This window comes from Nerophis ophidion, linkage group LG15 (assembly GCF_033978795.1).
Source record: "Nerophis ophidion isolate RoL-2023_Sa linkage group LG15, RoL_Noph_v1.0, whole genome shotgun sequence".
Taxonomy (NCBI): Eukaryota; Metazoa; Chordata; class Actinopteri; order Syngnathiformes; family Syngnathidae; genus Nerophis; species Nerophis ophidion.
In genome coordinates, this window is record NC_084625.1 from 44,124,599 (window position 1) to 44,142,810 (window position 18,212).

The 18,212-nt window shown below is 42.0% G+C and overlaps 1 protein-coding gene across 2 annotated transcripts in view; it reads right to left on the reverse strand.

Annotated features, from left to right (window-relative positions):
* Nucleotides 1-18,212, reverse strand: part of plxdc2b (plexin domain containing 2b) — a 173,379-nt gene that overhangs the window by 42,812 nt on the left and 112,355 nt on the right. For both annotated transcript variants that reach the window (XM_061922228.1, XM_061922229.1), the window contains exon 5: nucleotides 6,473-6,595. In XM_061922228.1, the coding sequence (XP_061778212.1) occupies nucleotides 6,473-6,595 (123 nt within the window). The remainder of the gene's footprint in view (nucleotides 1-6,472; nucleotides 6,596-18,212) is intronic.

Here is an 18,212-nt window from a genome sequence, read left to right on the forward strand (position 1 = left end):
GTTGTTGCCAGAAGTCTGAAGTGCGCTGCTATGGAAACGGAAATAAATGGGCCGACAAAATAGTCCCGGCAATGATTAAAAAGATAAAAATACGGTAAATATTGTACATATTACATATTGTTATTAATGTGTCTGTGTATATAAAATGTTGATGGAAAGTTTTTGAAGTTGAAGGCTTTGAAGACTACAACGGTGACTCCCAAGAGTCACATTTTCCAAGCATTTTGTTATCATTTTTTAAAGCCCCCACTGCTTATCTGCAACACCATGGAAGGGAGATCACCAAGTAAATTGATTTCAGGTAATTTCACTGGGAGGTGTTGATTTGAGGTACAAGTGTTTTTAGTTAAGACCTCTGTATTAAAGGGGAACTGTACTTTTTTGGAACCGACACCTATTTATTAATACCACCTTAACATTTGACAAGCAAACAATTACAAAAGGTGACTCTGTAAAGAATCTGTGTTACGGCTCAGACTCCTGCCAGCGCCGTTCATCCGTCCGTGCGCACCTCGGGATACGCCCACGGGCGCGCACAGCCAGGGACGAGCAAAGCACGTCCCCGCCCTGCAGCAGCCGTCAGCTGCAATCAATCACCACTAATCTTCACACCTGATGGTGATGACGGAGCTGCCTTCATAAACCTGGACAACCTGCCATCACTCGCCGGATTATAGTCTTCTGTAGTTGTACATGTGTAAGGATTCTTTATCTGGCTTCCATCCCGCGTACTCGCTCTTCCCCTGCGACTTCCGTGTTCCGTTGGTTTTGATGTTTCCTGTTGTCTTCCCGCTGCACTACCCGTGTTTCTCCTGGATCCCCTGTTCTTACCCTTGCCTCCCGGACTGCCTTTTGGATTCTCGACCTCCCGCTTGGACACGTTTTCCCAGGGACTTCCGCGTTCCTTCGCTCTCGTCAACATTTTGGTAAAACACACCTCCGCTAATCTACACACAGCCTTACACCATACACACTTCAGTTTTTGTCACACTTCATTTCCTTGGTTTATTAATTAGTATTGTTTATATTCTCATTATATATATATATATTTACTTTGTATAAAAATAAATCTTTTGACAGTACTGCCACCTGGTGTTAGTCTGCCGTCGTCTCTTAGTAAAACATAATCTGGGTATTATCTTCGACCCAATTATCTCGTTTGAGTCACACATCAAAAGTGTCACTAAAACGGGCTTTTTTCGTCTCCATAATATCGCAAAATTTGTTCCATTTTGTCCACATGCGACGCGGATATCATTATTCATGCATTCTTTACTTCTCGTCTCGATTAATATAACGTATTATTTTCGGGTCTCCCTATGTCTAGCATTAAAAGATTACAGTTGGTACAAAATGTGGCTGCTAGACTTTTGACAAGAACAAGAAAGTTTGATCATATTACGCCTGCACTGGCTTCCAATGCACTTAAGAAGTGACTTTAAGGTTCTGCTACTTACGTATAAAATACTACACGGTCTAGCTCCATTCTATCTTGCTGATTGTATTGTACCATATGTCCTGGCAAGAAATCTGCCTTCAAAGAACTCCAGCTTCTTAGTGATTCCCAGAGCCCAAAAAAAGTCTGCGGGCTATAGAGCGTTTTCTATTCGGGCTCCAGTACTCTGGAATGCCCTCCCGGTAACAGTTTGAGATGCTACCTCAGTAGAAGCATTTAGGTCCCATCTTAAAACTAATTTGTGTACTCTAGCCTTTAAATAAACCCCCCTTTTAGACCAGTTGATCTGCCGTTTCTTTTCTTTTCTGCTCCTCTCTCCCTCGTGGAGGGGAGGACACAGGTCCGGTGGCCACAGATGAAGTGCTGGCTGTCCAGAGTCAGGACCCGGGGTGGACCGCTCGCCTGTGCATTGGTTGGGGACATCTCTGCGCTGCTGACCCGATTTCGCTCGGGAAGGTTTCTCATTGTCATCCCACTGGGTTGAGTTTTTCCTTGCCCTGATGTGAGATCTGAACTGAGGATGTCGTTGTGGCTTGTGCAGCCCTTTAAGACACTTGTGATTTAGGGCTGTATAAATAAACACTGATTGATTGATTGATTGATTGATTGAATGTTGCCTATACTTCACAATCATGATCCCACTGGGTTGAGTTTTTCCTTGCCCTGATGTGAGATCTGAACTGAGGATGTTGTTGTGGCTTGTGCAGCCCTTTAAGACACTTGTGATTTAGGGCTGTATAAATAAACACTGATTGATTGATTGATTGAATGTTGCCTATACTTCACAATCATGAGAGAGTAGAAGACATGTCTTTTTTTTTTCAATGATAAACCTACCTTTTTTAAAGATGATAAACGCTTGGAAAATGCGGGTAATGTGACTCACTGTTGCATCCTTCAAAGCCCTCTAAAATGACTTCAAAAACCTCCATCCACGTTTTGTATACACACTGCAAGTCAACATATAATGTAGTAACAAACACGTTCATAACAATATGTAATATGTTTCAATATTTACCGTATTTTGGTCAATTTAATCATGGCCTGAACTAATTTCTTCTGCGCATTTATTTGTGTTTCCATAGCAACGCACGTCTGACTTCTGCCAACAACAGTGTGTTCCTACTTCTGGAAACCAACGCGTGTTTGTCCTAATCATGACAGAATCGATAACAAATAACAAAGACGACTATTTATGGACAAATGAGGATTCGCAACCTCATATTTTTGAAGATGAATATACGGAGGATGAACTTCTGCCTCTGAGACAGCGAGAGCAGAGAGCTGCTGTTTGCTGATTGGTTGAACGTTTGAGAATAAATGAGGGAAGGTGCAGATAATGATGTGAATGGCGACGTAAAGGTTGTACGCACGGCACCACCCGCCCCACATGCAAACGTCCGTATTATCGTTTAGCCCAGTGGTTCTCAAATGGGGGTACGCGTACCCCTGGGGGTACTTGAAGGTATGCCAAGGGGTACGTTTTTAAAAAATATTCTAAAAATAGCAACAATTCAAAAATCCTTTATAAATATATTTACTGAATAATACTTCAACAAAATATGAATGTAAGTCCAAAAACTGTGAAAAGAAATGCAACAATGCAATATTCAGTGTTGACAACTAGATTTTTTGTGGACATGTCCCATAAATATTGATTTTAAAGATTTCTTTTTTTGTGAAGAAATGTTTAGAATTAAGTTCATGAATCCAGATGGATCTCTATTACAATCCCCAAAGAGGGCACTTTAAGTTGATGATTACTTCTAAGTGTAGAAATCTTTATTTATAATTAAATCACTTGTTTATTTCTCAACAAATTTTTAGTTATTTTTATATACTTTTTCCAAATATTTCAAGAAAGACCACTACAAATGAGCAATATTTTGCAAAGTTATACAATTTAATAAATCATAAACTGATGACATAGTGCTGTATTTTACTTCTTTATCTCTTTTTTTCAACCCAAAATGCTTTGCTCTGATTAGGGGGTACTTGAATTAAAAAAATGTTCACAGGGGGTACATCACTGGAAAAAAGGTAGATAACCACTGGTTTAGCCTGTCTATTAGAGATGCGCGGATAGGCAATTATATTATCCGCATGAAGGAAGAGTGAGATATCGGAGCAGACGGTCGTCGAGAGAGTGAGGTGAAAGTGACGACGAAATGTGGAACTTTGAGCCAAGCTTTTTCGACATAAATGGCGTGCTTACCCAAATAAACCGAAAAAATCTTCCCCGGCCAGCTTACTTAGCTAGTAGGTTGAGGTATGGGTGTACTGTTATCTTGTTTGAAATTATTTTGACGTAGACTTGTTTATACCATTATTGTTGCATTCAAAATGAAATTAAATAAAAGCGGTGTTAAAATAATTTTGTATATAAATAAATAAATGATAAATGGGTTGTACTTGTATAGCGCTTTTCTACCTTCAAGGTACTCAAAGCGCTTTGACACTACTTCCACATTTACCCATTCACACACACATTCACACACTGATGGAGGGAGCTGCCATGCAAGGCGCTAACCAGCACCCATCAGGAGCAAGGGTGAAGTGTCTTGCTCAGGACACAACGGACGTGACGAAGTTGGTACTAGGTGGGGATTGAACCAGGGACCCTCGGGTTGCGCATGGCCACTCTCCCACTGCGCCACGCCGTTTTTTCACACAACTTTAGTATGCTTAAAGTCAGTTGCTATAGTTATTAGCTCTTGTGCTCAAGCTGGACAATACTTCTTCTCTGAGAGGCTATCTTTGTTTTAGCCTGCTAACAGCCAAGGACTTCAAGGACCTCGACGCAGATAAGACAACAGCACGCAGACAAAGCAGAGACAAGGCGAACTCACAATGCCCCCAGCACATTCCGTCACGTATTGTGCGTACTGGACCTGCTTTGCATAATATATGTGACCACTCCTTTTAGAGGCGGCCTCAGTAATGTTGACTGTGGAACTCCTGAATAAATAGAGGGACGCGGGAGCTGAACCTTAGAGCGTAGGGCGAGACTGTGACTAAGTGTGCAGCTCCATGTGTTCTCCTCATGAGCTAAATTGAACTCTGTCTCTGCGTGATTCCCTGCTTCTTTTCTGTTTAACAGATGTCATCAGTGCTTGAACCTGACAAGTTGTCCCTACAAACTTTAATTGACTTTTTTAAGATTTGGACCTCCTGCACTAAAGCAAATAAAAAATGGTCTTAGACCATCTTCAGAGTTTTGGAGTTGCCTGTAGACTTTGGACCAGCTATTGTTGCGACCTTCCCTCTCATCCATTTTGACCACAGCACTTCTGTGTGAAGTGGAAGCTTTTTCTGCTGACAACATGGAAGGATTTTCACAAGCTACCGAACTTGGACACCATCAGCCATGGAAGACGAGGTTGGATTATAAAAATCAGCGTAGCACCCTGGCGACAAGGTGCACTGAGAAGCGGAGGGCCGCAGATAAATAAAAGCTAACCCTAAAAGTACAATTATCTGTGATTGTCAGTTTACTCAGCACTGTAACGTCAGCTGTTAAAGGCCTACTGAAACCCACTACTACCGACCACGCAGTCTGATAGTTTATATATCAATGATGAAATATTAACATTGCAACACATGCCAATACGGCCTTTTTAGTTTACTAATATAAAATTTCCCGCGGAGTTTCTTGTTTAAAACAATGCGGAATGATGACGCGTGCGTGTGACGTCTCGGGTTGGAGGGGACATATTAGGCAGCACCACACACGGCTAAAAGTCGTCTCTTTTCATCGCATAATTACACAGTATTTTGGACATCTGTGTTGCTGAATCTTTTGCAATTTGTTCAATTAATAATGGAGACTATAAAGAACAATGCTGTTGGTGGAAAGTGGTGGATTGCAGCTGCATTTAGCAACGGAGACACAGCCGGTGTTTGTTTCTTGTGAAGCTTTAACACAAAGCGGTCAAGCGAACATGTTTTCTATGTCAACTAGCAAGTTTTTGGATGGGAAAATTGTGATATTAAGTCGGCTCTTACCGGAGACTTCAGTGGATTATGGGACTTCCTCCTGCAGCTCAAAATGACAGCTGTGATCTTGGCTCCTCCAATGGCTTCTCTGAGAGACACTGGCGTTCACCGCAGCCCTCCGACTTTCAGGTATGTGTTTACAATCTCACTAAAACACTATTAAAACAATAAGCAGATAAGGGATCTTCCAGAATTATCCTAGTAAATGTGTCTAATTACATCTGAAACGGTCCCACTTCCGCCGCCTGGAGCCGTGGTTTTTTTCTTTTTTCCTTTTTGTGCTTCACTCTAACTTTCCTTATCCACGAATCTTTCATCCTCGCTCAAATTAATGGGGAAATTGTCACTTTCTCGGTCCGAATAGCTCTTGCTGCTGGAGGTTCACATTATGAACAATGTGAGGATGTGAGGAGCCCTAACACCGGTGACGTCAAGCGTACATCATCTGCTACTTCAGGTACAGGTAAGGCTTTTTTATTAGCGACCAAAAGTTGCGAACTTTATCAATGATGTTCAATCAATCAATCAATGTTTACTTATATAGCCCTAAATCACTAGTGTTTCAAAGGGCTGCACAAACCACCACGACATCCTTGGTAGGCCCACATAAGGGCAAGGAAAACTCACACTCAGTGGGACATCGGTGATAATAATGACCCAGTGGGACGTCGGTGACAATAATGACTATGAGAACCTTAGAGAGGAGGAAAGCAATGGATGTCGAGCGGGTCTAACATGATACTGTGAAAGTTCAATCCACAATGGATCCAACACAGTCGCGAGAGTCCAGTCCAATGCGGATCCAACACAGCAGCGAGTCCCGTATGCTCTCTACTAAATCCTTTCAGCAAAAATATGGCAATATTGTGAAATGATCAAGTATGACACATAGAATGGACCTGCTATCCGCGTTTAAATAAGAACATCTCATTTCAGTAGGCCTTTAAGTGCTAAATAACGACCAGGTACACATGGCAGACAACAACAATCTATCCTAACAGGCATGTTTCATGACGTTACCGTTGTCAAAGTAGATGACGGTGGAGTTCCTGGACACACTGGGGTCAAAGTTGGCCATGAGTGGAGCGATGTATTGTGTGGCAGTTAGCATGCGGTGCACCACGTCGCCCGTGTAGATGAACCCTGTGACGAAAAAAAATACATATATATACATTAAAATTAGCAAATTTGAGATGTTTTTCTGGTGTTTGGCATTGTGACAATTAACCTTTTTTTTGCAGAAAATGTGGAGACAAGACGGGAGGCACAAAACTAGCATCTTATTTAATTTGATGTCAGCGTGGGCGGGGGGTCCAAAGACATCCGTCAAAGAGCACTGATGGAATCAATCTTTCCCTCAAGGCTCCCTGCACAGTCAGCAATGTGATTTCATTCTCTTCTAAAAAAAAAAAAAAAAAGTCTTTCTGCTTGTGGAAAAGAAATGAAAGCAGAGGGCGACATGACGGGAGCGTCTTCATCCAAGCAGCCGCTCGTAAATCAAACTGCTGGACTCACTTTTAATAACAATAATAATAATAATAATCTTCATTTCATGACTCACGGTGTAGCCAAGTGTCATCATGTTAGCATACAGCTTTCAGTATATGATGTTCCTAAGTGACTGTCCCAGGATATAAATACATATACAGTTGTGATCAAAATTATTCAACCCCCACACAATTTTTGTGTTTTAGCAAGTTGGACATTTATTCCGTATTTTGTTTGTAGTCATATCAAATAAAGATGCATTAAATAGACAAATGCAACTTGAATTACAACATTATATTTTGTAACATACCAAACAGTGTCATTTCTCTTAATATCTCATTGACAAAATTATTCAACCCCTTCAAGATCATAACTCTTAAGAACAGAATTTGAATAAGGTCTTTTCAATCAGGTGTTGAAAACACCTGTAGATGTGATTAGAACCATAACGAGCAACAATTAAACTGATTGAAAAAGACTGTGACGCTCAGCTTCTTGTAGATGGTCAATGGTGTATTTGCAACATGGTGAAGTCCAGGGAGTGGTCAAAGAAGTCAAGAGAGGAGGTCATTTCTCTTCATAAGAAAGGATATGGATATAAGAAAATAGCAAAGACATTACACATTCCAAGAGACACAGTTGGGAGCATAATTCGCAAGTTTAAAGTTAAAGGCACAGTGGAAACACTACCTGGGCGTGGTAGAAAGAGGATGCTGTGTGCAACTGCTGTCCGGTAATTGAAGGGTACAGTGGTAAAAAACCCCCGGGTAACAGCTGAGGAATTACAACAGGACATTGCAGAGGGGGGAACGCAGGTTTCGTCCCAGACAATAAGGCACGCACCACGAGATGAAGGCCTCCATGCCAGAACTCCCAGGCGCACCCCACTTCTGACTACCAGGCACAAAGAAATAGACTCCAAAATGCCAAAAATCATCTGGAAAAACCCCATAGGTTTTGGGAAACTGTTCCATGGAGTGATGAGACAAAAGTGGAACTCTTTGGGCCTATGAATCAACGTTGTGTCTGGAGGAGAACAAATGAAGCTTACAAAGAGAAGAACACCTTGCCTACTGTTAAGCATGGTGGGGGGTCAATCATGCTCTGGGGCTGTTTCTCTGCCTCAGGTACCAGGAATCTCCAGCGTGTTCAAGACATTATGAATTCTATTTCCTAGCAGGATATATTAGCTACAAATGTCATGAAGTCAGTGACGAAGCTGAGGCTTGGGAGACGTTGGACCTTCCAACAGGACAAGGATCCCAAGCATACCTCCAAATCAACATCAGAGTGGTTGCAGAAGAAGGGCTGGAAGACTCTGGAGTGGCCTTCACAGTCGCCAGACCTAAATCCTCTAGAAAAGCTGTGGTGGGACTTGAAGAAGGCTGTTGCAGCACGCAAGTCCAAGAATATGAATGAACTGGAGGCCTTTGCCCAAGAGGAATGGGCTAAAATACCTGTAGATGGTTGCAAGAAGCTTGTGTCCGCTTATGTATCACCTTTGAAGGATGTCATTACTGCCTAAGGGTGTTCTACTAAGTACTAAAGATGCATGTAACTAGGGGGTTGAATCATTTTATCAATGAAATATTAAGAAAAATGGCCTTTTTTGGTATTTTGTAAAATACAGTGTTACAATTTAAGTTGAATTTGTCTATTTGACACATCTTTATTTGATATGACTATAAACAAAGTACGGAATAAATGTCCAACTTGCTAAAACACCAACATTGTGTGGGGGTTGAATCATTTTGATCACAACTGTATATATACAAAATGGCTAAACTAAGCTGGCTCCTTCAAAATTTTATTTTTTGCCATTAAAGGCCTACTGAAACCCACTACTACCGACCACACAGTCTGATAGTTTATATATCAATGATGACATATTAACATTGCAACACATGCCAATACGGCTTTTTTAGTTTTCTAAATTACAATTTTAAATTTCCCGGGAGTTTCGTCTTGGAAACGTCGTGTAATGATGACGTGTACGAAGGATGTCGCACGTTTTTAGGAAGTATGAGCGCTACGCACACAGGTAAAAGTCTTCTGCTTTAACGGCATAATTACACAGTATTTTGGAGATCTGGTTGCTGAATCTTTTGCAATTTGTTCAATTAATATTGGAGAAGTCACAGAAGAAAGATGGAGTTGGGAAGCTTTAGCCTTTAGCCACACAAACACACGGCGATTCCTTGTTTAAAATTCCCGGAGCTGAAACTTTACTATGGATCAGAGCGCGGTCAAGCAGACAAGAATCCTGACCGAATGTCAACCAGCAGGTTTCGGTGAGAAAATTGTGGTTAAAAAGTCGCCACTTACCGGATATCAGCTCAGCTTGTGTCGTCCGTACAGCTGCCGTCGACTCCCGTGAGACATGGCGTCAACACACCAGTGGACAAAGCCCTCTGACTATCAGGTACTATTAAACTCACTAAAACACTAGCAACACAATAGAAAAATAAGGGATTTCCTAGAATTATCCTTGTAAATGTGTTTTAAAAACATCGGAATACGTCCCAATGCTATCGCGTTTATTTTTTTTAGGTTGTTTATTTATTTATTTTTTCTAGTCTGTCGCTATCAATATCCTTAAACACGAATCTTTCATCCTCACTCAAACTAATGGGGAAATTGTCGTTTTCTCGGTCCGAATAACTGTTTTTGTTGGAGGCTCCCATTAAAAACAATGTGAATATGTGAGGAGCCCTCACACTTGCGACGTCATCGTCTGCGACATCCGGTAAAGCGGAGGCTTTTTCAGGAAGTACCAAAAGTGTCGAACTTTATCGTCGATTTTCTGTACTAAATCCTTTCAGCAAAAATATGGCAATATCGCGAAATGATCAAGTATCAAGAATGGACCTGCTATCCCCGTTTAAATAAGAAAATCTAATTTCAGTAGGCCTTTAAAGCTAATTGTCAATCAATCAATCAATCAATGTTTATTTATATAGCCCCAAATCACAAATGTCTCAAAGGACTGTACAAATCATTACGACTACAACATCCTCGGAAGAACCCACAAAAGGGCAAGGAAAACTCACACCCAGTGGGCAGGGAGAATTCACATCCAGTGGGACGCCAGTGACAATGCTGACTATGAGAAACCTTGGAGAGGACCTCAGATGTGGGCAACCCCCCCCCCTCTAGGGGACCGAAAGCAATGGATGTCGAGCGGGTCTAACATGATGCTGTGAAAGTTCAATCCATAGTGGCTCCAACACAGCCAATTGCAAATCCATTTAACGCTTCAGTAGTACAATTCTTTAAATGATTTTAAGTGTTTGTCTACCATCTTACAATATTGCATGAAACAAACAAGTCTGTTTTGCCACAAATTATTCTGCAGAATCATGATCAATAAAGAATTGGACGAATAGTGACTGAGTTTCTGTGACGAATGAATAGTAGGGATGTGCCACCGTGTGTGTGATTGCCATTTGCTGATTAATGCCTTTGAACTACGATCCTCTCTGGTTAACACAATATTTTATTTTTGATTTCCCGGCTGACAGGCGGCCGCAGCTAATTATGTGTCTTCATAAACAGTGTGGAGCTGCTCCCCAAAATGAATACTCATCACCTCCATTACGGCAAATTAATTACCAATACATTTCTCAGTACCTTATGTATGGGTTTCACGATACACTGTATATACTACTATGTATTATTAATTAGGGTTGTCCCGATACCAATATTTTGGTACTGGTACCAAAACGTATTTCGATACTTTTCGGTACTTTTCTCCAAACCCAGTTTCCATATGAGTTGGGAAATTGTGTTAGATGTAAATATAATAAATAAATGATAAACGGATTGTACTTGTATAGTGCTTTTCTTGCCGATTGTATTGTACCATATGTCCCGGCAAGAAATCTGCGTTCAAAAGATTCCGGCTTATTAGTGATTCCTAAAGCCCAAAAAAAGTCTGCGGGCTATAGAGCGTTTTCCGTTCGGGCTCCAGTACTATGGAATGCCCTCCCTGTAACAGTTCGAGATGCTACCTCAGTAGAAGCATTTAAGTCTCACCTTATAACTCATTTGTATACTCTAGCCTGTAAATAGACCTCCTTTTTAGACCAGTTGATCTGTCGCTTCTTTTCTTTTTCTCCTTTGTCCCCCCCTCCCTTGTGGAGGGGGTCCGGTCCGATGACCATGGATGAAGTACTGGCTGTCCAGAGTCGAGACCCAGGATGGACTGCTCGTCGGGACCCAGGATGGACCGCTCACCTGTGTATCGGTTGGGGACATCTCTACGCTGCTGATCCACCTCCGCTTGGGATGGTTTCCTGTGGACGGGACTCTCGCTGCTGTCTTGGATCCGCTTTGAACTGAACTCTCGCGGCTGTGTTGGATCCACTATGGATTGAACTTTCACAGTATCATGTTAGACCCGCTCGACATCCATTACTTTCGGTCCCCTAGAGGGGGGGGGGGGGGGTTGCCCACATTTGAGGTCCTCTCCAAGATTTTTCATAGTCATCATTGTCACTGGCGTCCCACTGGGTGTGAGTTTTCCTTGCCCTTACGTGGGTTCTTCCGAGGATGTCGTAGTCGTAGTGGTTTGTACAGTCCTTTGAGACATTTGTGATTTAGGGCTATATAAATAAACATTGATTGATTGATTGATTTTCTACCTTCAAGGTACTCAAAGCGCTTTTGACACTACTTCCACAGTCACCCATTCACACACACATTCACACACTGATGGAGGGAGCTGCCATGCAAGGCGCTAACCAGCACCCATCAGGAGAAAGAGTGAAGTGTCTTGCTCAGGACACAACGGGCGTGACGAGGTTGGTACTAGGTGGAGATTGAACCAGGGACCCTCGGGTTGGGCACGGCCAGTCTCCCACAGCGCCACGCCATGACTCGTATCAGTTTCAAAAAGTAAAATGTATGACTTTTCAAAACATCACTGTACGGAGTGGTACATGGACGTAGGGAGAAGTACAGAGCGCCAATAAAACCTAAAGGCACTGCCCTTGCATGTCAGCCCAGTCACATAATATCTACGGCTTTTCACACACACAAGTGTATACAAGGCATACTTGGTCAACAGCCATACATGTCATACTGAGGGTGGCCATAGAAACAACTTTAACACTGTTACAAATATGCGCCACACTGTGAAACCACACCAAACAAGAATTACAAACTCATTTCGGGAGAACATCCGCACCGTAACACAACATGAACACAACAGAACAAATTCCCAGAAGTCCTTGCAGCACTAACTCTTCCGGGACGCTGCAATATTTTCTTTTCTTGCGGCCCAGGCTATGCATCCAGTGGCCCCCAGGTGAATTGAGTTTGAGACCCCTGATCTAGACTGTTATCGACGCAAAGTTCAAAAGCCAGCAACTGTGATGGTATGGGGGTGCATTAGTGCCCAAGGCATGGGTAACTTACACATCTGTGAAGGGACCATTAATGCTGAAAGGTACATACAAGTTTTGAAACAACATATGCTGCCCTCTAAGCGCCGTCTTTTTCATGGATGCCCCTGCTTATTTCAGCAAGACCATGCCAAGCCACATTCAGCACGTGTTACAGCAGCGTGGCTTCATAAAAAAAGAGTGCGGATACTTTCCTGGCCCGCCTGCAGTCCAGATCTGTCTCCCATCGAAAATGTGTGGCGCATTATTAGGCCTAAAATATGACAGTGGAGACCCCGGACTGTTGAACGACTGAAGCTCTACATAAAACAAGAATGGGAAAGAATTCCACTTTTAAAGCTTCAACAATTAGTTTCCTCAGTTCCCAAACGTTTATTGAGTGTTGTTAAAAGAAAAGGTGATGTAACACAGTGGTGAACATGCCCTTTCCCAACTACTTTGGCACGTGTTGTAGCCATGAAATTCTAAGTTAATTATCATTTGCAAAAAAATAATAAAGTTTATGAGTTTGAACATCAAATATGTTTTCTTTGTAGCATATTCAACTGAATATGGGTTGAAAAGAATTTGCAAATCATTGTATTCCGTTTATATTTACATCTAACACAATTTCCCAACTCATATGGAAACGGGGTTTGTATGATGTCAGAGTTAAGGACTACATACCTACAGTGACCAAAGTTTGGGCTTCAGAGAGCTGTTTGATTTTGCCGTCCAGCAGAGGGTCCGCTATGGAGGCAGCGCTTTTCTCGCTTTCGGGCCTTAAAAGACTTCATATCAAGTTTGAAAGCCAGAGATGAAGAAAAGAAACACACAGACGTAGCAATTTCCCGATGACCGCAACATTCTTCATTTTTTATTTGTGGGTTCTTCCGAGGATGTCGTAGTCGTAATGGTTTGTACAGTCCTTTGAGACATTTGTGATTTAGGGCTATATAAATAATGATTGATTGATTGATTGTTTTGATTGATTGACGTATTGACTATCGACCAAGTCTTGAAATTGTATAACATTTTTAATGCCTCACATTTGAGGCCTTAATTTTCGAAAATAACAAACACTTAATGGCTTTTAATGCCCCGCAGAAACCCAGTTTAAAGGCCTACTGAAATGAGATTTTCTTATTTAAACGGGGATAGCAGGTCCATTCTATGTGTCATACTTGATCATTTCGCGATATTGCCATATTTTTGCTGAAAGGATTTAGTAGAGAACACCGACGATAAAGTTCACAACTTTTGGTCGCTAATAAAAATCCTTGCCTTTACCGGAAGTAGCAGATGATGTGCGCGTGACGTCACGGGTTGTGGAGCTCCTCACATCTGAACATTGTTTACAATCATGACCACCAGCAGCAAGAGCTATTCGGACCGAGAAAGCGATGATTTCCCCATTAATTTGAGCGAGGATGAAAGATTTGTGGATGAGGAAAGTTAGAGTGAAGCAATTAAAAAAAAAAAGAAAAAAAAAGGAAAAGACGACGGCTTCAGTGGGAGCGTTTCAGATGTAATTAGACATCTACTAGGATAATTCTGAAAAGATCCCTCATCTGCTTATTGTTTTAATGTGTTTTAGTGACATTGTCATACCTGAAAGTCGGATGGCTGCGGTGAACGCCAGTGTCTCTGAGAAAAGCCGAGGAGCCAAGATCACAGTTGCCTTTTTGAGTTGCAGGAGGAGGTCGCATAATCCACTGAAGTCTCCGGTAAGAGCAGACTTAATATCACAATTTTCCCATCCAAAAACTTGCTGGTCGACGTAGAGAAACATGTTCGCTTGACCGCTCTGTGTTAAAGCTTCACAACAAACAAAGAAACACCGGCTGTGTTTGTTTTGCAATCCACCGCTTTCCACCAACGGCATTCTTATTTGACGTCTCCATTATTAATTGAACAAATTGCAAAAGATTCAGCAACACAGATGTCCAAATTACTGTGTAATTATGCGATGAAGAGACGACTTTTAGCCGTGTGTGGTGCTGGGCTGAAATGTTCGCTCCAATGTCGCTCCAACCAATAACGTCACAAGAACGCGTCAACATAAGCGTTTTCAACAGGATACCTCGCGGAAAATTTAAAATTGCAATTTAGTCAACTAAACCGGCCGTATTGGCATGTGTTGCAATGTTAATATTTCATCATTGATGTATAAACTATCAGACTGCGTGGTCGGTAGTAGTGGGTTTCAGTAGGCCTTTAAATGACTTTTCCAGGAGAGTTTAGGTGCGTTAGTCACCAGTACAAAAAGCATAAACACGTCCACACATCAGGATGAGGAAAATTGAAAGAAGCGAGGAGGGCTGCAGGCGGCAGATAACTTCCACCTCTTCTTCCTTCCATCCTGAGGAATGCTGATTCTCCTAATCATCTCTTTGCCACCCGGAAGCCTTCTCGAAACGTGATAATAATAAGACATCGTGTTGAGTGTTATTCTACTTAGCGAGCATCTTGGAGTATTTGGCTAGGAGCCGCGTTCTTTTAAGTGATAATAGCATGCTGGGAGCGTGTGGCTTTTCTCGCCGCCAAGACTTGAGTGAAAAAATTTCCGCACTGCCTTCCCTGCCTTGTGTCTTCTGACTTCTCACCCTCTCCCCTGCCCACCCTACACACGCACACAACTTCAGAAACAACATCAGCGTTGTTCTCAGGTGTCATACGACAGACATTTTAACCTTACGGACCCCAGTGCATAGGTCAGCCTGGCTGCATTTGTGTTGCTATGGTAACTGCAACACCACGCTTGTGTCAATGTACACATGCTATACGTCCACGTGACTAAACTCTTCGCTTCAAATCCCACAAAGAACCGCTACAAAACCTTCGACCGATCAATTGTGGCGTAAGAAGGTCTGCCCAAACAGTCGAATACTCCGACTGTCAAGAAGACTGAGGAGGCACACGAGCCCTCATGACAGTTTTTGTTTGTGATTTCCTGTGTTTAAGTCCGTTTCAGCGCTCCTTCCTCCCTTGTTTTGTATTTCCTGTTGGAACGCTGATTGTTCACACCCATACCTGCCAACCCTCCCGGATTTTCCGGGAGACTCCTGAAATTCAGCGCCTATCCCGAAATTCAGGCGGAGCTGGAGGCCACGCCCCCACCAGCTCCATGCGGACCTGAGTGAGGACAGCCTGTTTTCACGTCCGCTTTCCCACAATATAAACAGTTATAACTGTAGAATGATCGAGGGCGAGTTCTTGGTTTCTTATGTGGGTTTATTGTTAGGCAGTTTCATTGACGTCCTCCCAGCGCGGCAACAACACACAACAACAGCAGTCACGTTTTCGTCTACCGTAAAGCAGTTCGTATGCCGTAAACAGCAATGTTGTGACACTATTAAAAAGGACAATACGGCCATCTACTGTACATGCATAAGTTACAATAACTTCTACGGCAGGAGTCACCACTGTTTTTGAAACCAAGAGCTACTTCTTGGGTACGGATTAATGCGAAGGGCTACCAGTTTGATACACACTTAAATAAATTGCCAGAAATAGCCCATCCATCCATCAATTTTCTACAGCTTATTCCCCTTTGGGGTCGCTGGCGCCTATCTCAGCTACAATCGGGCGGAAGGCGGGGTACACCAGAAATAGCCAATTTGCTCAATTTACCTTTAACTCTATGTTATTATTAATAATTAATGATATTTATCTTTGCGGAAACACTGATCATCTTAATGATTTCTCATAATAAATATATATTTTTGATGTCATGTTTTAAATAGGTTAAAATTCAATCTGCACTTTTCGAGCTGTAAAAATACTCCTCCCCTCTTAACCACGCCCCCCACCCCACCCACCACCCCCCGAAATCGGAGGTCTCAAGGTTGGCAAGTATGTTCACACCTGTCCCCCGGCACTAATTAGAAGGCTTTGTTTGCCAGCGTCATTGTGTGTTTCCGCTATGCTCTGTCCGTCAGATAAATCAATAGGTAAAAAACAGAGCCTGGCGACGCATACGCGTTTATCATAACTCTGTGTCTGCCCCTCCCTCACGAATGCTGCTGCGTGCAAAAATTGTTTTGTTTTTAACCCCTTCTTAACCCTGAACGTACAGTGAAAATACACTCAATACTAACTTAAAATTCCGCACATTTGAGGCATTTAAGAAACTCCACCCGGACAGCCCTGCAAAAGAGGACATATCCGCTGAAAAGAGGAGGTATGGTCAGTCTATCGTAGCCCAGTCGCTGATAGTATGCTGTGTGTTGTGTCTCAGTGTGCATTGTTTACACAATGTGCGGTACGCTACTTAATATGTCCGTGTGGAAACTCGTTCGATACACCTTCGAACTGGACCGAAACCCCCGTACCGAAACGGTTCAATACAAATACATGTACCGTTACACCCCTATATCATACACTTGAAAAGTATCTGTCTTAGGTATACTAAGATATAATGTATATATTTTGAATATATATATATCTTAAAAGGAAAAAAAACATTTATTTTTCTGTGATTATTCCCGATTAATTATGAGTTGACGAAGGACAATACAATGACCGGTAATCACAGTAAAATGTTTTAATTGTGGGGGGCGGGGCGCAGCGTCGCAAGGGGTTCTGTGTATTAGTTCTGTTGTGTTTATGTTGTGTTACGGTGCGGCTGTTCTCCCGAAATGTGTTTGTCATTCTTGCTTGGTGTGGGTTCACAGTGTGGCGCATATTTGTAACAGTGTTAAAGTTGTTTATACGGCCACCCTCAGTGTGACCTGTATGGCTGTTGACCAAGTATGCCTTGCATTCACTTATGTGTGTGTGCAAGCCGCATACACATATTTAACTATGCCCACTATTTGTATGGAGGAAAAGCGGGCGTGGCGACAGGTTGTAGAGGACGCTAAAAGCAGTGCCATCAAGGCACGCCTTCAATATTGTTGTCCGAGTACAAATTGGGAGAAATTCAGGAGAATCGTTGCCCCGGGAGATTTTCGGGAGGGGCACTGAAATTCGGGAGTCTTCCGGGAAAATTGGGAGGGTTGGCAAGTATGATAATTTCATAAAACAAAACACAATTGAAAATTGGGGGGTTTGTATCATCCTGTCATGAGGTTTGAGGTGAAGGCTAATTAGCTTTTAGCGTAACGTTAGCTCATTTTGCTGTGTGTGTGTGTGTGTGTGTGTGTTAGGGGCAGCAAAGCCCTGTCTGTCTGTTATTTCACTTGAACTCCATGGTGTTCAGGGATGAATAGTCTCTCCTATTGCTATTGTACTATTTTTTTAGCAATAGTTACATTAATCATTAGTAGTGTAGCAGCCTAGTTCTAATGGCAGGGTCCCTGCTATCACATGTTGACAAAAACATAACATTTACATAATAAAAATCAACTACAGGCTTCCCAATTGCTGTAATGATGAGTTGACTTGAAACTGTTTAAAGTTCCACATTTTTTATGTAGAAGAAAAGTTTTGTCATTTTATTTAATCTGAGCAACAAGTTGAGGCAGTTTAATGTGGATTAACGTGGGCAGAATTATTATAGTGTTCTCAATGTTAAAAGGATAACGCCATTGTTTACAAATTTGGTAAATAAATAACCCAAACATTTATATTTTGTTGTTTTCTTACTGTACCGAAAATTAACCGAACAGTGACCTCTAAACCGAGGTAGGTACCGAACTGAATTTTTTGTGTACCATTACACCCCTACAGAATGTACATGAACATAAAGAATGTGGGATTTACAATACTAACTACAAACAATAAAACACTGAATATTGACAACATATGAACGTCACACCCCCTCTCGATCGACATATTTTACAATCAACAAAAATGCGACGAACACAGCGAAATATGAACGCGAAGGGTAAAACAAAACCCACCTACTATCTGATACATCTGATACATCACTAAGCTTTGTTGTA